This window comes from Saccopteryx leptura, chromosome 6, assembly GCF_036850995.1.
Source record: "Saccopteryx leptura isolate mSacLep1 chromosome 6, mSacLep1_pri_phased_curated, whole genome shotgun sequence".
In the NCBI taxonomy this organism is placed as follows: domain Eukaryota; kingdom Metazoa; phylum Chordata; class Mammalia; order Chiroptera; family Emballonuridae; genus Saccopteryx; species Saccopteryx leptura.
The window spans coordinates 175001378-175023469 of record NC_089508.1 but is presented as its reverse complement, the minus strand read 5'-3'; the positions used below and the strand labels follow the sequence as shown (position 1 = coordinate 175023469).

Genomic DNA, 22092 nt, shown 5'->3' with positions numbered 1-22092 from the left:
GAACTATGAGTCCAGGCCGACCATAATCTAATGTGTTCCCCTTCCTCCAGTGTCATATGGAGGATCTGAGGCCTATGAAGGGGGAGGGACTTTCTCAAGGGCAACCAGCAGGTAACCACCATGGGGGCCTTCTCTACCAGGAGACGTTCAGTAGGCTGTGAGTGGAGGGAGACAGTGCCTAACGTATAATCTGAAACTATATTAGTCAAACCGTATTTGTCCATTCACCAAATGCTTATTGGGCTCTTACTGGGATCCTCAAAGCCCCATCTCAACTACATACAGAGAAAAAGAGAATTAACTGGGAGTGAATTGCCAAACCCGTTTTCTGAATAAGTGTGCTACCACCAGGCTCCTACCGTGTGCAGCCACACGCTGTTGATGCCTGGCTCGTACTCTCAGCTGTGGGCTTGGGAGGGTGGGGAACGAGGTCTTTCCCTGTCCCCTCACCTGCTCCGGGAAGGTGACCTTTCCTCCCAGGGGTCAGTGACTTTGAGGCACCAAGGGCCAGCTGGCTGGCCTGGGCTTGCTTCTCACTCTGTCGGCCCTGGGTGCCTATGGCCCAGCTTCTCGAGCGGGCCATTCCTGGCTCTAGTCAGCCAAGGGCACGTCCGACGCTCTCTCTCTGCCCAGTTTGAAAATCCTCTAACCCAGTGGTAGTCAACCTGGTCCCTACCGCCCACTAGGGGGCGTTCCAGCTTTCATGGTGGGTGGTAGCAGAGCAAACAAAGTATAAATAAAAAGATAGATTTAACTATAGTAAGTTGTTTTATAAAGGGTTATTCTCCCAAACTTAGTGAAAATCCGACATAAAGTACTTGGTAAGTCATTATTATTATATACTTTAACTTGCTGTATAAATTTTTTTTTAATTTATTCATTTTAGAAAGGAGAGAAAGAGGGAGAGAGAGAGAGAGGAGAGAGACAGAGAGAGAAGGGGGGGAGGACCAGTAAGCATCAACTCCCATATGTGCCTTGACCAGGCAAGCCCAGGGTTTCTAACCGGTGACCTCAGCATTTCCAGGTTGATGCTTTATCCACTGCGCCACCACAGGTCAGGCCAATTTGCTGTATAAATTTTATAAAGTAAAGTTACTTCCCTAAAAATCACCATTACTGTGGAACCGGTGGGTGGTTAGAAAATTTTATTTGCTCTAATGGTTCCCACGGCTTTTCAAATAAAGATCAGAGACTCCGTGACATGGCCTGACAGGGTCTGGGTCCCGCCTACCTGCTGCTGCTTGTCCTCGATTTCTCTCCCACTCTGCTCCTGACCTTCCTCTCTGTTACCTCCCTCCACTCCTGACCTTCCTCTCCGTCACCTCCCTCCACTCCTGACCTTCCTCTCCGTCACCTCCCTCCAGTGTCTTCGCACTTGCCTTGCAGCACCTGAAATGTTCTTCCTGCTCCTTTTGTTTCCTACTAAGAGTTGAAGCTTTTTAAAGAAACCATGAAAATTTTTAAAAGAAAATTATCTTGTTCATGGGTGGTAAAAGATTTTTCAAAAAAAACCACTGGAAGCTGCAAAAGGAACTTATCGACCCTCTGAAGACTCAAATCTGCCCCAGTGACCAGTGAACTCCCCTTGCTGTTCATCAACTTTCTCCAAGCTGTGGTTCACAGCGCCCTCTGGTGGGCACTGAGTGGCAGCACAGCGGGCGGCTTCAGCTCAGGCTCACCTGCAGCCCCACACCAAGACTCAACCACAGGAACACAGGTGGAGCTGGAAGCATCATCCAAAAACTTCTCATTTTTACTGAGGAAAACTGAGGCCAGAAAGGGGGGCAGGACTCATACAAGATCTCACAGAGGCCATTGCAGAGCCAGGCCAGCCACTGCTCTTTCTGCCACACGGTATTACACAAATCTAATACTCAAAAGCATTCAAATGTTTTGGTAAGGAGGAACTTGTGGCTTAAGAGTATCAGAAATGAATTAAGCTTAGTTCATATTGTCCCTGCCTTCGTGAAATCCTCCATTACTGGATGCAGCCAATAAGACCCTTTGTGGGCTAGCCTGCCCAACTCTGTGAGCTCACCTCCTTCTGTGCCTCCACCATGGGAATGCCTTCCTGCCTCAGGGCCTTTGCACTAGCTGTTCCCTTTGCCCAGAACTCCCTTCCACCTACTGTCTATTGGCTCATACTCTCATCTTTTTCAGCTCTTGCAGAGAGGCATTCCCTGACCATCCTACCCAATGTTGAGCAAGTTGCCCATTCTCTAAATCTGTTTAAGTTAAGTATGCCACCCCAGTCTCTAAAGTATCTTGTCTTATAGCCTTCTTGGCCCTATTCACATTGGAGATCATCTTGGTTAGTTGTTTTAGGTCTGCCTTCCTCTCTGAAAGGATGGCTGTTGGGGGCCCCAGGAGTGCAATGACGACGCGGGCAGTGGCGGCACAGAGAACGGCGCGGGGCCAGGAATACAACGGAGACAACGTTAGAGAAAGTCTGGAGGTTTACTCAACCACAATCACAACTGTACATGTAAGTCAGTTCTTTACAAAGGCTCACTTTCCCAGGCAGGAGAAGAGAGGCTGGTGGTCTTGAGTTTTCTCTATGGAATCCCAGTCTGCCTTCTCAAACAGAACAGGAGCCTGACCCTCTTGTCTTGAATGGCTGAATCAAAGCCATTTTGGGAGCGGGTGGTAAAAGGACCTTGTCGCTTGGAATGTACATCCAGTACCCACCCAGAGGTGGCAGTGGGCCTTGGCTCAGGATCAAGTTTGAACTGAAATATTAGTTGGACTTTCACAGAGAGCATCAGTTGAAAACAGAAAAGAGTTCCAGAACAGAACTATATTCCTTGCCCCTCTCCCACACTTAGAAATCTTCAGAAAACATTAAAATTGCATTGTCTCCTCGGACTTATAAAAGATCACTCAATCCGTACAAACCAGGGGTCGTGGGAGCAAGGGTTCCCGATTTCTCGGTTACGTCTGTAAAGTGCTTTGCCACTCTTCCGAGACTCCGGACACTAGAAAAACGGATGCATGGAAAGAAACATAGAACTGTTTTCAAGGAGGTCACCTGTTTCTTAGGGAGAAAAAGAAATTCAACAGGTCAGGGGCCCAAAAAGTGAATGCAATGTGGGAATCCATACATTCCATCAACAACCACCGCTTTCTCCCCTGGACCTAAGGTCAGCCTACCGTCGGACCCCACTGACATGTGTACCGCCTTCCGCCTCTGAGCTAGTTCTTTCTCCAGGGGAGAACTGACAGGTTCTGGGCTGTTTTTAAAGCTGAAACAAGGTCCAATTGGAGGCATAAGGTGCAATGGCTTTTCACGCATGTGCCTGAACCTTGGGCCACCTCCAAAGGCCTTGTCCTCACAGCAAAGATTCTCCCTGTATTCTGAAGTGTTTCTGGAGTTCCCTTTGGAAAGGTAGCTGGCGGGCCACGCGGTCATACTGTCCAGCCACTCATTTATTTTGTGACCTCACGCTCAGAATAAAGGCTTTTGGGAAAAAGGGAACCACATTTTCACCCCTTAACTGGCTCATGGCCTCTCCACAGGCCCGTTTTATTTGGGCATCAGCTGAGGGCGTGAGCAGGAATCTGAGTCCTTGAAACAGATAGTTTAAGCAAAAAAAAAAAAAAAAAAATGAGGCCAAACCAATGAGTAGCCAGTATCTGCATTCAGCCAGTTGGTCAACTGGGCCATCAACTTGTCTCCTGCCATCCTTATCCCACACATTGTCCACTGCCGGCACCTACAGGTGTGGGCTCAGCAATGGCAAAGGCCAGTGTGCTCAGAGGACCCACCGTTCCTTGTTGCGGGTGTGAAACCGGACTCAGAAGGAGACACGCAGGATGGGACAGGAAGGCTGAGGACTGCCTGGGGCCGCTCTTGCTTTCCACACGAGCCCTGGTCACGCCGAGAACAGTCACCCACTTGGAGTGGGACCGCTTGGAAATCCAGCCAGTATTCTGCGCCTGTCTGGGGGCTTGGATGGGGGGCTGCAGGCATGGCCTCCAAACAGAGCCCTCTCCCAGGGGCTGTTGAGGCCCTTCTACCACAGGAGCTGTCCAGCTGCCCTTTTCATGTGGAGTGTGACGCTGAGGGAAACAGCTCTGGCCTCCGCCCTTGGGGAGCATCTCCACCTCAGACCCTGCTCTAGGCCTAACGCCTCCTGCCTGACATTAGACACGAAGAAACACACACTCATCCAGCAGGAACTGCACGTATCACCACACACTCCCCTCCCCCACCCCCGCCCCTTTATGTTTGTCAGCAAGGCACTAGGAAATGGTTCAAGTTTAGGGATTTGCTGTACATTTGCATTTTTTTTTTCTTTTGAAAAGGCACAGTTTTTATTTTAATGATGCTGCATTGCTGTCTGATGATGAATCCTAACTCAACTCTCCAAATTGCAACTCTCTTGTCACCCTAGATTGTGGAAGGGGCCTCATCTTTTGACTCCTTCCCATCGAGGGCCACTTCTAAAGGTACGATGCTCATTTGGAAAAGACACTAGGGCTCAACAAGCCAGCTCTGCAGGCACAGGGGCAGCCTCCCCTGCAGAGAGGGACCGGAGCAGGGCTTGTGTGGGGGAGCAGGAGGGGAAGTGATGTTTTGCCAGCTGCACATTTAATTGGGATGGTCATGACCGAGAATGTCCCCCCCACCTCCCCCAGCTCACTGATGGCCTTGAGATCAGCCAGCATCTCAAAGGCAGATCTGTGGCTCTATTCCCAGATTTATGTCTCAGTTATTTAATTGGCAAACAATATAATCAAGAGACCCAACTCTAATTGGAATACTGATTTCAAGCATTTCCTCGGGCTAGCTGATGGAAGTCATAGAATGCGATTTCCATTTCTTAATCAGTGGGTCGCAGGCTGGTTGCAGAAATGCTTCCTATTAGTTTAGGGGCCCTCGGGGGGGGGGGTCTCACGTGTAATTAATGAAGCAAAAAGGTAAACGGGAAGGGCTGGCAGGGAGCTGGGTGTGCACCTGTTCCTGGGACACTGGGTCCTTTCCCCCCTGCAGCTATGATGGCAGGAGCCGCAGGGCTTTGGGTCTGTGCTGAGGGCAGTGTCACAGGCTGGCTCTCGTCGGTGCTGATGGACACAGCCACCCACCTCCCCCGAAGCCACCAACCTGGGACTTCACAGATCGTCTCTCGGCCGAGGGCTGCCTTGACCGTCTCCCACCTGGCTGCCTCTTTTGATCACAGCATTCTAGAGATCCATTCTGGATGCCAGAACACCAGAATCCTGTGTGGCCTAGTTCCTGACCAAATTATAGAGTTCTGTCAAGATTCTGGAGTGTGATATAAGAACTAGAACCATGATGAGGTCAGAGAGCAGGCCTCGTGGCCACTGTCTACCCTGGAGGCCTTCGGATGTATGTCACACCTCTGCTCCTTTCTTGAGGCAAGAAATTGCCAGAGAGAGAGGGAGAAGGGACAGAGAAGGGAGAGAGAGAGAAAGAGAGAAGGACTGAGAGAGATGGGGAGGGAGGAGAGATGGGAAGGAGGGAAGAGAAAAGAAGAGAAGAGAGATGGAAGCACTGGCCAGGGAAATTCAGCCAGAATTTCTAGTTTGGAGATCTTCTACTAGGCCTTTTCCCGGGGCCCAAGGCCATCTGGAACACAGCCTGAAAAAGCTGGTGACTGGGCTGTCCTTGTGCCTGGAGGGCGCTAAAATGGGCATTTCAGGTACCCAGAGAGCGAGCGGAAACAACCTGTCTGTCCCCACTGCACAGGGATGTCTGAGGGTCCTGCTTCCGACCCCAGGCCTGGCAGCTGAACTCTCTGAGGGCCCCAGGTATGGCCTCCGACTGCATGACCTGGGGCCGTGACAGAGAACAGAAGCTGCGCAGGGACTGCAGCTACCCCCACGACAGGCAAAAACCGAAAGGCGGACACCAGCGCCTCCGAGAAATGCTTCCCTTTCTGCCGCCGCCCAGGGCCGGCCGTGTGCTGAAAGCTGCCCCAGCAGGCGAGTTTGCTTCTCTTTCTAATGGACTGTCACACACGAGCCTCATTTTTGGGTGGCCCAGGGCTGCCCTGGCATTTCTCCCGCATTATGCTCAAGGGAACAGGGAGAGCAAGTTGAGAAGGCCCGCTTGGCCCCCCACGAGGCCGGCAGGGGTTAGAGCAGGCTCTGCGTGCTCCTGGGGTCTGCTCTCCACACGACCCCCCAGCTCGCCGCCTCAAGGACCAGGCTGGCTCCAGCTTCAAGAGCCCGCTTTGCCCGGAACCGGCTGGCCGGCCCCTGGATGTCACAGTGCCCCGGAAGCCTGCGCTGCTCGGAGAGGGAGGCCGCAGTGCGGGGCAAGGAGGCCCCGCAGGCCTGCCACGGAGGCGTGCGGGCTCAGTTTCTGTTGAACTTTTCCAGGACTGTCGCATTGGTGTGTTCAAACAGCCACTGCTGGGTGGGAGAGGAGGGGTTGCAGGTGTTCATGAAGATCCTGTGGTCACTCTCGCTGCAATCCATGCAGCTGCTGCTCACGGGGTGGTACAGTGTCTTGTCCTGCAAAGCATGGGGGCTGTCAGCCCGGCAGCGCCGGGGGTGCGAGGCGACAGCAGCAGCGGGAACAGCCACGAGGCGGCGAGGCAGGGACTGGCCGTCGCTCACAGGCCTGTGTGGCTTTCCTCCTGAGCCCACAGCCAGACTCTGTCCCGCCTCCCTCGCAGCTGGCGTTGCCATCTGCCTGAGTCATGCCCACTGGGATGTGGGCATAGAAATATGCCCCTGCTGGGCCTGGGCCCTAATCACTGTCTGTCTCCAGTCAGATTTCATGGGTCCTCATTGTGTGTGTGCTCAATGGACTCGTCTGCCAGCATTTAAGTTTCTAGAGATTTCACATAAAAATCTGGATTTTTGGCGCTGACAGGATAGCTCGGGTGGTTAGAGCACTGTCCTGAAGCACAGAGGTCGCCGGTTTGATCCCTGGTCAGGGCACATACAGAAACAGATCGATGCCCCACCCCCCAGGCTTCTCTCCCTAAAACCAATAAAACAAACATTTAAGAAACTTGGCAATTCTGGCTTCTCTTGAATGTCTGGGAGGCCGGGCGTGGCAGGCGGTGGAGCACACACATGAGCGAGCGCTCTGCTGGGAGGAGGGAGGCGCTACATTGCTTGCTTTGTTTGTTTGTTTAACCAAGCAGGTCGCCCTGTCCCCCCCGCCCCCCATCTCCTGTCTTACTTTTCGGTATTTCCACAGCTGGTTGCCCTTCATGCTGTGGCAGTCGTAGAGCGTGACGGGGCTGGTGTGGGAGACGGCGTCAAAGCAGAACTTCTTGGTGTGCTGGGGGTCTCCAGGCCGGATGTCCTCTCTCCAGGTGAAGGTGAACACCTGTGCACACAGGGACATCATGCGAGGGATGGCAGAGTGAGGGGACCTTCTTTTTTATTTTATTTTTGGTCATTATGGAAAATTTTAAGTACAGTGGTGCAGAAAAAGGGTATGTTGACGCATCCATTCCCATCCCCCAGCCTCAACAATGAGCAACTAGTGGTGAGTCCTCATACAGCTTTATCCCCACCCCCATCTTACTTTGAAGCAAACCTGACACAACATGGCCTTGGAGAACTCAGGGGAATTTAGTCAAGGAGAACCACTACTTAATAAGAATTGTTATCAAGAAAGCTCGAGGGGAGCAGCGAGCAATCCAGAGGCCGGGCGGCGGTGGGCAGGCCGGGCGCTGTGCCCGCGGGTCCGGCCGTGCTGCCCGTTCTCAGCGAGCGCGCTGTGCACCTTCTGACTCTGGTTTTGCACAGGGCCCGCCCTCCAGGCTGCCGTCAGTGCAACCTTCAGGAACGCCAGCAAACCCGCAGTAAGCCAACCCTGGAGCCAAGGTTCTGCGGATGCCGTGTGGTCTGACACGGGTTAACTGCCCGGAGGGCGGGCTCCTGGAAGCTGACCACAGTTTCCGGAGTGGTGGCTCTCCAGGCAAGGCCGACTTGCTCATTCCTCTGAGAACAGCTCTTGGGAACGACTCTTTGGGGAACTTACCTGTCTCTCTTCTCCTTCCCCTTCTGCAGGTGAGGCTGACCACAGCCCAGGCTGCAGCAGTGAGCATGTGACCCAGGCCTGACCCACCTAAGGCCTGTTTCACACCCCCACTGTAACATGCTCAGGGACACTGACATGTGACATGTGAGAGCCCTGGGGCTTTTCCAGAACCTTTGGAAGAGACAGGCCTTTCCAGTGGGGGGCTGCAAGCCTTTGCTGCTGGTGTCCATTTGCCACCACAGGGACAGAGGCAGGTTTTGGTTGAAGGGGCAGAGAGGGAAGCAGAGACGAGACCCTGGAGAGATCCCGATGACATCATCTAGACTTTTCAGTGACAGGAGCCAACAATTCCCTCTTTTTGTGGAAGGCCATTTGGTCTCTGTTTCCAGAATTGTAACCCTTGGTCCCCACGGGTGGGTTTACTGCCAAGTGAAGGATTCCTCCTCCCAAGGGTGTTCAGGAAGCTTTTATAACTCGTCCCCTGGGCTGGCTTTTGTCACTCAGCACTGACCGTGGCCTGTCCCAGTCCTGACCACGCAAGCACAGAGGACCTGGCTGCCAGGCCAGGAGGGGCCCTTACCTGCATGTTGTTCCAGGCGGCCTCCCCACGGCCCCGCACGCAGCTCTCCAGCCTCAGGAGGGAACCCAGGGCCCCGTGCTTCGTGTCTGCACACAGCCCTGTGCCCACATTGCGAATCTGGACAAGAAAGAGGGAGAGTAGATTAGTCACATACCTCAAGACACCCTCTGGCCAGGTAGTGCAGTTGGTTATACGTAGCGTCATCCGCATACACCAAGGTTGTGGGTTTGATCCCCAGTCAGGGCACATACAAAAATCAACTAAGGAGTGCATAAATAAATGGAAAAACAAATTGATGTCTCTTTCTTGCTCAAATAAATCAATTAGTATATATATATAAAAAAAAAAGATACTCTCTGGGGCCCCTGTGGGGTGGAGGAGGAAACTGAAACATCAGATGGGTTGAGCTCTGCACTGTCCTAACAAAGCCTTCCCGGTGCTGGCAGCAGTGCCCCGAGCCCCTCAGTAAAGTCATGCTCTGTCTACAGAGGCACACCTCTCAATCCTGCTGTCTGAGAGCATGCAGTCTTGGCGCGGGTGGGGCCTGGGGCTGAGCAGGTGGTAAAGGAGGACTCCCGGCCCCACTCAGAGAATTTGACCCTTCTCCCCAGCCCCTTATGACCATGTACCAGGAGGGAGCAGGTCCTCTGAGTGTAGGCACCCAGGAGCGAGGAGCCGCTGATTGACAGGCTTGTCCCCCTGCTAAGACCGTCTGCCTCCTCCAGCAGGACTGGCCTCGTCTGCCTCCTCCAGCAGGACTGGCCTCGAGGGCATGTGACATGAGCTGTGCTGGATTAAAGCTCTGCTGTCTCTGTGTTAAAAACTTTAACAATTTATCTTTGAACTTGTAAGTGAAATCTGATGGGACAATGAGCAGGCCTGTGAGCAGAGGAGGTAAATGCTCTACCAGCACCCACGTTCCTTTCTGCGGCGCTTGCTACAGCGTCTGCGGTGCCCAGAGCTCTGGGTCCCACAGGCGGGGGAGTTCAGTAAGGCTCACAGCAAGCATGTGCAGTCTGTCTAGGACTAGGTGGGGGTGCTGGCAGGTCCAAGCGGCCATGCTTTCCTTTCCAACCAGAACTGGCTTTGGCTGAACGGCATTCTAAAACACAGGACGGACCCAGGAGCTCGATCTCACCCGTTCCTACCTGTGTTACTTCCCTGCAATAGCCCGTCATGTAAGCAGCAGATTACAGCCCAGGAGGAAAGGGAAGTACAGGGTCACTGTTCCTTTCCCTTCAGCTCTTCCTCGCTCACCAGTAAGCCCAAGGTAGACTGTGTTTATCCATCAGTGAAATAAAACCAGATTGCTTCATTTTGTGTAGTATTTCCACTGTTTTGGTAAAGGAGTGCACATGCGTGCACAAGGTGTGAAATACAAACGGTGAAATGTCACCGAGCCTACCCGCGAGTTAAATGCCCTTCTATGAGCATTTAAAACCAGCAGTGATACTATAAAGGCGAGTGGTCAAATTGATGCTAATCAAAGTTTTATTTTTTTCTACTTAGGTCATTGAATAGACCCCCCCCCCCCAATAACCCTCCCCTCAAAGTGCCCCTCCCCTCCCAACAAGGCTGTAAGAGACCGGGAAAGAGGAGAAAAAGTTTTATAATTTATACCTTCACCGACACTTTTTCCTGTCTTGAGACTCGGGGGCCGCAGTGCGCTCTGCACTGAGCCCCAATACTGCAGCTGGCCCCCGCCTCCAGACTCACCTCCCCCCACGCTGCGGCCGGGGGCTCCACGGGCGGGTAGAACTTGGGCAGGTCCCAGGCGATCTGGGTCATAAACCACTTGAAACTCTTGCAGTTGAGGGAGCTGCGGAGCTTCTTCTGGGCGGCGACATCACCGGCAGAGAGGTGGCGGTACTCGGGCCGGCGCTGGTAGATGTGCTCCGCGTACTCGTCCATCCACACTTCCGCCACTCGCTTCAGGTTCTGGAGGGCGACATGGAAGGTACAAGGCTCGGGCTCTCCGCGGGGCCGGGCCTGGGCGCGAGGTGCCATGGGCTCTGGAGGTTGAGATCAGCCTTTCTCACCTGCCGTTGCATCAGTGACCCTAGCCGCAGCATGTTTTTAAGCCTCTATGTGTCTATTATTTCTGTGTTATAAGGACTCCACAACTTATGGTTGAATAACAGGCTGCTGTTTTGCCTACCCATCTGCCATCCCCCCTTTTTCTAGTGACAGCTTCCCTCCGGTTTTCCTTTGGGGACCCACCCGGGCCTCAGGCTATCCCACGTGGCCCAGGACTCAGCCCTGAGAACGCGACTGCAGACAGCCCCTGGCACGGATTGGTCAGCAGTGAGCACGTGATCTAAGTTAAGCCAATTAGAACCAACAGACTTTTACTGGCTCCGGACTTTTTGCGGGAATTGGGGGGAAGAATTGCTGTGCCTCTGCTCAGATCGCTGGGTAAGCCCTGATGGGTAACATGCCAGCCGGTGTAGCCGGGCTAGGTGGAAAGCCTGTCCAAGGCCGAAATCCACCCCCAACGAAGGGGAGCTGAGGGCTGGAGGGAGGAACACACCCCTTTTAGTACCGGACGCCGTCCAGGACCACCTCAGCCACCTCGGGACTTGCCCTTTACAGGAGCCAAGAAATTCCCTTTCTGCTTAAGCTGATTCTAGTGGGGTTTCTGTCATTCTCAACTAAGAGTGCTCATCAAGTTGCACGGTAAAAAACAAATCATAACTCGCACTCAAAGGTAGAATTCCATCAGCAGCTAGAATTTTAAATACTTTTCTGAGTTGGTGTAGTTGCTGCTACTTTTATTATGAACCACAGGGATAATTAATGGGAAAATGACAGCCACATTATTGGCGTGTAGAAGCGGCAGGTGAGGAAATACCCTGTTTGTGAGCAGACTTGGAGACAGAGGAAAAGTGAATTCTGCATAACTGAGATGAAGAGTCCTCGTTATGTGCAGTGTAGACATCGCTTGCCAAGAACCTGCCACCTGACTTTGGATGACGCAGCTTCAGGGTTCAGGGGCAGTTCCCTGCTTCGAAACATTTCCCTCTAACCCCTGGCTGTTGCCAGAATTCCCCCCACCCCCAACACACACATTTAAATCTCCAGGCTTTATCTTTATCATCATAAAAATTTTTCTCCTACTGCATCCAAATGTTCCTATGAAGGGTGAAAGGGAGTCAGCACTTAGGCTGTGATCAGTCATTCACACCTCAGTGTAAATGACCACTCTAGAGGCAGAGGTAAGGGGGGAGGGGCTGGCAAATGTTTTCTGTAAAGGGCCAGATAGTAAATATTTTAGGCTTTGCAGACCATATGATCTCAACTCTGCTGATGGTGCTGGAAAGCAGCGCTATGTAAATGAATGCGTGTGGCTTCATTCCAATAAAACTTTATGGTCATTAAAATTTCATTTTCATGTGTCACAAAATAATCTTTTTTGGCCCCTCACTCACAACTATTTAAAAATGTAAAAACCAGGCCCTGGCCGGGTTGCTCTGTTGGTTAGGGTGTTGTCCTGATACGCCAAGGTTGGGGGTTTGATCCCTAGTCGGGGCACATATAGGAATCAACCAATGAATGCATAAACGAGTGGAACAACAAATTGATGTTTTTCTCCTCCCTAAAATCAACCAATAAAAAAAATAAAAAATGTAAAAATAATTCTTAGCTCACAGGCCACACAAAAACAGTTTGGTGACTCCTGATTGAGGAGGACAGAAGCTAGCAGGAGAGAGACGCTGGGACCGAAGACAGAATTCACCGGCTCCTCAATTGTATTGGTTCTGAGTTCGGACTAGGAAACTAAGGCATTTCCTTGCCACAGCCTCCTTCTTCCTGGGTGCTCCTAACAGGGATGGTGCTCTGCCCAGAAGTCCCCTGAGCGGCAAGGGCTGGGTTTAATTAAAAAGCTGAAGGCCCGAAGAGCCCGAACTCTTCTTTCCTCAGGCCGCCCCTCCCCGGGCCTTTGGCTCACTGTCTGATCCGCTCAAACCGCAGGTAAGAGCAGCCCATCTGACCAAGGGAAGGTGCTGAAACTCACCAGTGTTATTCTCAAAGGATCAAAACCCATAACATTTTAACTTTAGTTGATATTTAAACTACTGGTTTAATGAATATGGCATTTTCCAGACATGACTTTATAAACTATTTCTCCCAGATTGTGCAGTTTTGTAAGTTGCCCGTCTGGACCAAAGTAAAGGCCTTCACGTCCGTTTCTCTTACATCTGCCCGTGCTAGGACCATGAAAAGGACCACCCTGGGATTTTAGTGGCTGTGCAGTCGGTCCTCTTATCCTTCCTCCCAACACCTCCCTACTTCTGGGTCCCAGTCCTGCTCTTCTTGTGCCTGGATTTCAGAGGTTTGCCTGATTCTTGGAGTAAGTCTCCAGTTTTGTTCTGCTAAGTTTGAGTGAGCTTCTATGCTGCCTTCCCTACGACCCTTTCCCAGAGGCAGAGAGATATGGACTTTAGCCAGTTCAGTGAGCCAGCTAAGACAGGCTGCTCGTTCTGGAAGCGAGTGAGCTGGCGGAGCGTGCCCCCTCCACCCCACACTGCCACTTCTCTGCAGTCTGGCCGCTTGCCCTTTGGGAGTTGGCACAACTGTACAGACACTTCGCTTATCGGGCCCTCTGGGGGCTTTGGGAGTACCTCTCCTCTCAGAGATAATGCTCTAAAAGGAACCGGTTGTTAAAACACAGAGCGGACATTTAAAATCTTATTGACTACTAAATGAGGGTGGACACTAAGACCGACGTCAGGGGAGCTTACATCAGGCAGCTCGGTAGTCCTGCAAAGTTACATGGGGCACCGCTCATATTGTTAACTGGTTTAACGGCACAGGAGACTGGTTCCGCACCGACAGAAAGGAAGTTAAAATGTATCAACACAGAATTCAGAGAAGGCATTGAAATAAACTTCCCACACTCTTCCTAACATAGGTGCTGACATAAATACTGGTCCCAACATTAGTACTCACTATTTAAAGGGACAAATGCTCTGTCCCTGGCATCTAGTCAGCTTTAAGTGGGTTAGAATTCTGGCTCTCAGTACTTTATGTCTCTGTTTTTTACTTTCCTTATCTCTAAAATGGGGATTAAAAACAAGTGAGAATTATGTGAAGTAAGTATGTACGATGCTTTGTGGGATGCCTAGCTCACAGAAGTGTTTATGTGTTACTACAGTTAGCTGTTACCCACGGAATACACCTATGGCACCATAAACGGGAGGTGGTAGTGCTTCGTTACCAGGCAGACTCATAAATGACAGCTCTGGATAGGGAAAGGATGCTTTGTCAAAGGCGTCTCCACAGTCCCACCGTCCCAAACAGCGGGAAGAGCTGGTCTTGGCTTACTGAGCGACTTCATGCTGTTTTCCTGCCTGACACCTTCTCTGACATTGCAAATAATATTTCAGATGAATCGTGATTTCTGCCTGCCTGTTGGATCTAGAACCCGCCCCCGCGTTGGATGGAGCTGTCCAAAGCGCAGGGGGCTAGTGTGGCTGTTGTTGCAATCTTCAACCACTAGAGGGCACTGCCGGCTCTTTTTTTCTAGCAACGCCCGCCCCATAGCCCCGTAACAAGCTGCCTCCCGGAGACAGGTCCGCATCCTCAGATGAAGCCCCGCTCCTCGGGCAGGGAGACCCACTGCCTCTGGAATATGTCTTCTTGTGAATCGCAGGACTGGGGCTCTTCCAGGACCCAGGGGCTACAACCCTGTATGTCATCGATTGTCACGTGGTAAGGGAAGCAGAGGCAGAGGCCTGGGCAGAGGAGGCTGATGCCAAACAGGCTTACAGAGCGGGAGCTGTCACGCTGGTGGAGTGGGGCGGGGTGTCCCCATGAGCAAAGCTGTGCTGGTGACCTTCCAGCTTCCCCCAAACCTCCCTGCCACCCTCTTTCCCCTCTGGGGACACTCCCTTCTCTTTGGTTTTCTTTTGTGGTTCCTCTGATTTTTTTTTTTGGATACTTAATATTTTAAATTTATTATTGAAGTTTAGTGATAAAAATGGTAAAAAAAAAAAAAAGTTCAGTGAAATATCATTCATATAATACCCCCCCCCAATAAAACAAAACAAAACAAAATAAACAAAAACAAATAAACAAACATCTGCTAACAGATTTCCATCTGTAGCCAGTGGCCAATTTAATTCCAGCAATGATTAATGCCAACCATTTGGAGGCATAAAATAGTTTGACAGAGAATTTTTGGCAATAAAAGTGGGGAGGGGGTGGAGAGAGCCGACCGACACTGACATTTATTAACGGCGCCTGTGCCAGGAACTGTAAGAACCCTGTCTCGGGCTTTCCCACACACGCCGCTCGGCCTGCATTAATATTTATCTACGCGTTTCGTTAAGTCAGCCTCGGTCGAATTCTGCGTCTGCGTTCGCTTCATCCTAAGACAGGATGTCTGTGAGAGCACAGGTTTGCTGCCCGGATACATGCTAATTTCTAACCCACATTAATGTAAACGCATGTAAATAAAAATGTTCCCATGTCTACCATCTCAAATCATCTTGTCCGTCACACTTCGGGAAACTGCACTCTCCTCAACTCTCCTGCCAATGCTAAGCGCTGGGAAAGACTAGCTTCCCTTAAGCAAAGGCAGAAACACAAGCTCAGAGGAGTTAAGCAACCCTCCCAGGCCACACAGATAGGAAGAGGGTAAACAGGGCTTTAAGTTAAGTTCTTTTACACTGGATTTCACCTGCAGAGTGGTGGGGAGCACACCTAGGGATCGTTGGCCTGCGGTTTTGGGTGCCTCCGAGTGTCTCTGGCTCTGCTAATCGGGCCTGGGCCACCCCTGCTCCCCAACCCCCAGGGGGAGCCACCAGCTTACCCGGGCCAGGCTGACTCCAGCGGGGACTTTGTAGGGCACATACTTCCTGTAGATATGGCCCACCCTGGAGCAGGGGATGTCCTCCATGCGGCCCCCACACATCCACACCTGCAGGGTGAGAAGGGAGAGGGAAGATGGTATTTCGGCCTCCAATTCATCGTCCCCTCCTTAGTGCAGTCATCGGAAGCATCCGTGCGGACAGTTACTAAAGCCCCATTCACTGAACTAGGGACGAGGAAAGCACAGTAAAGGCAGGAAAGGCTAGGGGACTGCATTGGATGCTTACTCATCACCAGACAGTATGCTGCAAGCGTCACATGCACAACTGCATTTAAGCCTCGTCAGAACACCTGTAATGTGTTACAGAGCTCCATTTTACAGATGAAGAAACTGAGGCCCAGAGAAGCTTAGACACTTGTGTAAGGTCACAGGGTAAGGGGTGGATCCAGAATCCACACTCAGCTTTAGCTGATGCCAGCATCTGAGCTCTAAACAACTGTGTATGCTGCATTGAGAAGAAGTCTACGGTGGCATTGGGAGCTCGGTGGGAGAGACTTGGTGATCGAACCTCTTCTGGGTCATCCTGAGCAGTGGCAGCAGGCCCCTGCCCTGACTTCTCTGCAGTCCGGCTTGCTAAGCCATGCAGCTGGGGATGGCTGCAGTGAGGGACCAGATGCTTCTCCTTCCATATTCACTATCACCAAGAGCTCCTGAGTTTGACTGCACACTGGTCTGACAGCAATCTGAGAATTCTTAATAAGTACAATAACGTTGACTCACACCCACCAAGGGCTCCGGGCTAAACAGACCCTCCTCGGCAGTCCTGAGTTCAAATCCCACCTCAGCCACTTAACAGCTTTGTGACTTTGATATGAGTACTAACTCCCCTGAGGCTCAGTTTCCTCATCTCTAGAGATGGGGAAAATGGGGTACCGCTCAATGGGGTACCGGGGAGTTGTTTAATGTCTTTGGCCTGGGGGTGAGAAATTGCATGTGAAGTGCTTAGCACAAGACACAGCAGTGTGTCACACGCCACGATGGTCCATTCGTACATCTGACCAATATTTATGGAGTATCAGCTGCATGCCAAACACTGCTGGGCGCACACAGCGTTGAGTAAGTCAGCCGGGACTCCTGCTCTTACGGGGGGGAGGGGAGGGTGGTACAGCCTTGAAGATGGCCCTCCCAGTGATTGCAGCCTCCTGGTGTTTGCATCCTATGTAGTTCCCTCCCAAACGGGTCACATGGGGACTGACCTGGGTAACCAATAGGATAGTGCAGAAGGGATAAGACTTCCACCTTGCTTCCTCATCATTTGCTTAGGGTCCAGGTGGTGGGGAGTTGAGCCCTCCTGCTAACAGTGCTAACTTGCCAGCCACATGGACGCGCCACCTTAGAAGCTGATCCTCCAGCCCCAGTCAAACCTTCGGATGACTGCAGCCCTGGCCGACACGCTGACTACAACTTCAAGAGAGATGCAGGCAAAACGATCCTGCTAAGACACTCCCAAAGCCCTGGACCGCACAAACTTGCAGGTAATGACCGTTTATTACTTTTAAGATGCTATGTTTTGGGGGTAATTTTTTCCTGTGGCAGTAGGTAACTAAGCCAGGGAGAAAGTTTCATACGGTGACCTGTGCTATAAGAAAACCAAAGTGAGGTCACTGGGTAGACTCACTGTATGGATGTGTGGGCTGCTGTGTCACCTGCCCCTATCAGGGAAAGCCTCATCTAGCAGGGAATAGTTGAGGCAAGACTTAAGGCAAAAGTTAACATAAAGATCTGAGGTGTGTGAGAACAGGTGGAGAGAAGAGCAAATGCAAAGGCCCTGGGGTAGGGCCAGGCTTGGCATAATCGCTGAACAAAGCCAGCCAGAGGCCTGGAGCAGAGAGAGAAATGAATGTAGGGGAGGGCAGAGAGGTGGGTGGGGACAATCATAAGGGTCTTTAAGGGCAGAATAGGGAGTTTTCGCTGAAAGTCTTCAGTGAGGGAGATGACATAATCCAATTTCTATTTCACAAAGACGAGTGCCTGTGGAGTGCTGAATGGCCAGCAGGGGTAGGCTTGGGGGAGGGCAGGCCTGGGAAACTGCAGATATGAATGAGGCAGTCATGGCTTCCTTTGGTTTGCGGTTCACGGTTTCAGTGACGGTTAGTGGAGGCTGTGGCGACGGTGGGACACAGACGGTTTCGGGACATAATTAATCTCGTTAGCACATGTCCTCATGTGTGGAATGAGGAGCGGGAGTGGGGATGCGTACACTACCGAGTCTGTGCAAAAGAGCCCTTTTCAGCTTGAACCGCTCAAGGGGGAACCGGGGAGTTGTTTAATGTCTTGATTAATTCAGGGGCCCAAATCAAGACATCGGCCTCACGTACCTGAGGGTACTCGGTCTCCCTTGACCTCCTGCGGGCCACTCTCTCCATCCCACCCCAGATGTATCCTGTCTCTGGCTTTCTCAAGGGGATATGCATGTTTGGGGCTGCAATTAGCGGAAGTGCTGCCTGGAGAAATGCAATTATATTCTGATCTTGGGGGAGAAAAAAAAAATCGAGTAAGTCAATAGAACAGAACATTGGTCTTGAGATAATGGGCTCCTGATGGTAGATTAATGTCAAGGCCAAGCCAAGAAGTTTATTTTCAAAGCAGGAGATATTGATCAGGCGCCAGGATCCCATAACAATAACTCTTCTTTTATACAAAGTGATTGCGCAGGACGCTGCTGGGCTGCCCCTGCCTTTTGGGAGGCGGGTCGCTGAGCAGGTGGGGGACACCTTACCCGGCTCTATTTTTGAATGTCTCCTGGGCAGCGGGATAGGCTGGCATCCAGCTCTCCCAACTCCGTATTAAACTCACATTAGCTAACGAGGCTGTGTCTCCAGCTCTGCCTGGCAAGGAACCTTCCTTAATGCAGACAGACGATCAATTTCCAAATCCTTTTCTTTGCTGTGACCTCGGGTTTCTTTGGCCCTGACCACACTGGCCATCAGCCTGAAGGCTCCTGAGGGACCAGGGTGACCTTGACCGGCTGAGAGGGATGTCTGGAGCCCAGAGGAGTCCTGGCTTTGGACAGCGGGTTCACTCCACGGCTTCCCTGCCCTGGACATGATTCACTGATGGCTGAATCAGGATGGGAACTGCCTTGAGCGAGACAGACACACCCATTCAGCTGAAGCTGTGCCAACCCGACTCCTTTGGGAGCACCGCGCAGCTTGAGAAGGGCCCAGAGCGAGGCGCACCCAACCCTTCAGAACTCCCTCTGCCACCCAGAATGCATCCTCCACAGCTGTCAGCACCCCCATGGTGTTCACTGCTGGCATGGCAGGACCTCACGTCTGGGGGGCTCCTCCCAGGGACATGATAAAAGCCGGAGGCAAAGAACAGTGCTGCGACTGGCCCTGGGCCGGGGAGCTGACCACAGCCGGTCCTGGACCCCAGGCCCCACGGTTCTGCTCAGGGCCCAGGCCCCCGTGGTTCTGCTCAGGGCCCCCAGGCCCCCGTGGTTCTGCTCAGGGCCCAGGCCCCCACGGTTCTGCTCATGGCCCAGGCCCCCGTGGTTCTGCTCATGGCCCAGGCCCCCACGGTTCTGCTCAGGGCCCAGGCCCCCACGGTTCTGCTCAGGGCCCAGGCCCCCGTGGTTCTGCTCAGGGCCCAGGCCCCCACGGTTCTGCTCAGGGCCCAGGCCCCCGTGGTTCTGCTCAGGGCCCCCAGGCCCCCGTGGTTCTGCTCAGGGCCCAGGCCCCCACGGTTCTGCTCATGGCCCAGGCCCCCGTGGTTCTGCTCATGGCCCAGGCCCCCACGGTTCTGCTCAGGGCCCAGGCCCCCACGGTTCTGCTCAGGGCCCGGGCCCCCACGGTTCTGCTCAGGGCCCGGGCCCCCACGGTTCTGCTCAGGGCCCGGGCCCCCACGGTTCTGCTCAGGGCCCGGGCCCCCACGGTTCTGCTCATGGCCCGGGCCCCCACGGTTCTGCTCAGGGCCCGGGCCCCCACGGTTCTGCTCAGGGCCCGGGCCCCCACGGTTCTGCTCATGGCCCAGGCCCCCGTGGTTCTGCTCAGGGCCCAGGCCCCCACGGTTCTGCTCAGGGCCCAGGCCCCCACGGTTCTGCTCAGGGCCCAGGCCCCCGTGGTTCTGCTCAGGGCCCAGGCCCCCGTGGTTCTGCTCATGGCCCAGGCCCCCATGGTTTTGCTCAGGGCCCAGGCCCCCGGTACCCGTGGACCTTTAGGGCTGCCCCCACTTCCTGCACAGCTGAGGCAGCAGCCACTCCAGACCCACAGAAACCACGGCTCGGGGATGGTGAGCACCCGCCACGCTCCAGCCCCGCGCCGCCTCGCGCAGCCGTGGGACCTCGTGCCCCGAGCTTCTCTCTCCTCCTCTGGCATCTGCCCTTTGACCCCGTGCCACAGTTTTTGTCCTAGTGCCCTGTTTCCCAAATGGAGAAACTGAGGCTCAAAGAGAGAAAGTAATTTTTCTAACTGAGCTGGTGGAAGAATCTGCAGTTGACCAGGAGAGCGCCAGGGCCAGGTATGGGGGCATACTCATGGGGCACCATTGGGGGCCAGGTGCCCAAGAGCGTACTCTGCCCCAGGTAACACTCGGGCACAAGAGTCCAGCCGGTGGCAGAGAAGGGCAGTCGCAGTGCTGGGCGCAGCCAAATAGTGTTTGGCTGGGCCCCCATCATATCTGGACGGACACAAACCCAGGCCGCCGAGATGGCCCTGTGTAGCCCCTCTGCTGGGAGCGTTCTGCCTCTCTCCACCCGGCCCCGCCCGCTCGGGGACTTGCTGTTTCACCGTAAGGAGCTTCCACAAACACAGCCTGTCGGCTTGGGGCTTGGTACCACCCCTCCGCCGGGAACAGTCTCCTTCTTGGAATCACTATGCCACTAGACAAGTACAAATCTAATTGTAGAAGCTTGCTCCCCATTCATTTTCATGGCTGCTTTGATTTATTTTATTAGCAAACTTCTTTTGTGTGATGACAGGCTTCATTACAGCGTCTATAAAAGACAATTACTTGCTCTTATCTCCCAGACCGAGGAGGGAAGAGACCGGCGGTGATGTGCATCAGGAGGACACCACGGAGCGGGAGAGGGACGGAGGAGGGCCAGCCCCGGGGAGGAAGGCACGCGCGGGCAGGGGCTGGGGAGAACCCTCTCCCTGTCCACACATTGGTGGCCTGGAGGCCGACCAGGAGCGGGACGGCCATCCCGCTGGGGAGAAGATGGCAACCTGCCCCGTGAAGACTGGCATCTTGGCGGAGGATCCCGATGGAGTTCAAACCCGATTCAGTTGCACTCTGGGGACATGGATGATAACAATCACCACCGATGGGTCCGCATGACTTGCGTGCTTGGGAGGAACATGGGCCGCCGCTACAAGCTCGGTTCTGGAGTCAGACAGAACTGAAGCCTCACCCAAGCTCCTGCGCAGGCTCTGTGGGCTGAAGCCCGTTTCCTCAGCTGCAGAGCAGGCGGGATTGCTGTGCCTGCCTCCTGGGGTGGCGATGAGGCTGGAAGGGGGTCCCTCTGGAGCACAGTGAGCTGGGAGCGGTCTGCGGGCTGCTACCTGGGCACGTGCCAGCTGCCATCACTGGAGGCAGGCACTGTACACGTGCCACGCAGCTCCCCTCAGAAAAGAAGGAATGGTGCCCTGGCCGGTTGGCTCAGTGGTAGAGCGTTGGCCTGGCGTGCGGAAGTCCCGGGTTCAATTCCCGGCCAGGGCACACAGGAGAAGCGCCCATCTGCTTTTCCACCCCTCCCCCTCTCCTTCCTCTCTGTCTCTCTCTTCCCCTCCCGCAGCCAAGGCTCCATTGGAGCAAAGATGGCCCGGGCGCTGGGGATAGCTCCTTGGCCTCTGCCTCAGGCGCTAGAGTGGCTCTGGTCGCGGCAGAACCACGCCCCGGAGGGGCAGAGCATCGCCCCCTGGTGGGCAGAGCGTCTCCCCCTGGTGGGCGTGCCGGGTGGATCCCAGTCAGGCACATGCGTGAGTCTGTCTGACTGTCTCTCCCCGTTTCTAGCTTCAGAAAAATACAAAAAAAAAAAAAAAAAAGAAAAAAAGAAAAGAAGGAATGGCACTAGAGTCATGTCTCCCAGAAGTTCAGAGTAGTTTGAATAGAAGAGTTGGTTCTGAACAACACGATCCCGTTTCGGGGTCCTAATGGCAGGAAGGCCCCCACTCACGCTAGTTTTGGCTGTTTTTAATGGTTACTTGGACGCAGTTGGTGAAATGAGTAGGAAACCACAATTTTACTATATTTAAAAATTATTTGAACCTACTAAATTAATAGATTACTTTATATAATGTGGTTTTAAGCACATGTGTAGTATCTAAATTAATAAATTAAATATTTGACTAGTTTAACAATATCCTTAGATGTTTGGTCAACTTGACCAAAAAATGGTAGTAGGTGTTTGCCTTACATTAGATTTTTTTTGTTTGGTCTTTAATAAATGAATTCAGTCAAGTTGCAGGATCCTTTAGGTTTTGAGCATGCTCATAACCACCCACGGAGGGAGTTACTGTCACACCGCTCGTTACATGTGAGGAAACTGAGGCCCAGCGAGGGGAAGTCCTTCCCCAGGACCCTGAGCTCATGAGCGGCAGAGCCCGCAAGGATTTGGGCTGGGTGCCCGGAAGGAGGCAGACCTGGGGCCTCCAAGATGGCACCTTCCTGGTTTAATCTTCCTAAAGCCTGGTCCTGACCCGATCATGGGCTTCCACAGCAACCCCT

The 22092-nt window shown here is 53.0% G+C and overlaps 1 protein-coding gene across 2 annotated transcripts in view; it reads right to left on the bottom strand.

Annotated features, from left to right (window-relative positions):
• Positions 1-2438: 2438 nt before the first annotated feature.
• The window catches only part of GALNT10 (polypeptide N-acetylgalactosaminyltransferase 10), a 201839-nt gene continuing 182185 nt past the window's right edge, over positions 2439-22092 (bottom strand). For both annotated transcript variants that reach the window (XM_066344675.1, XM_066344674.1), the window contains exons 8-12: positions 15364-15471; positions 10266-10487; positions 8550-8666; positions 7160-7309; positions 2439-6480 (exon numbers count right to left, since the gene is read on the bottom strand). In XM_066344675.1, the coding sequence (XP_066200772.1) occupies positions 6322-6480; positions 7160-7309; positions 8550-8666; positions 10266-10487; positions 15364-15471 (756 nt within the window). In that variant the 3' untranslated portion in view covers positions 2439-6321. The remainder of the gene's footprint in view (positions 6481-7159; positions 7310-8549; positions 8667-10265; positions 10488-15363; positions 15472-22092) is intronic.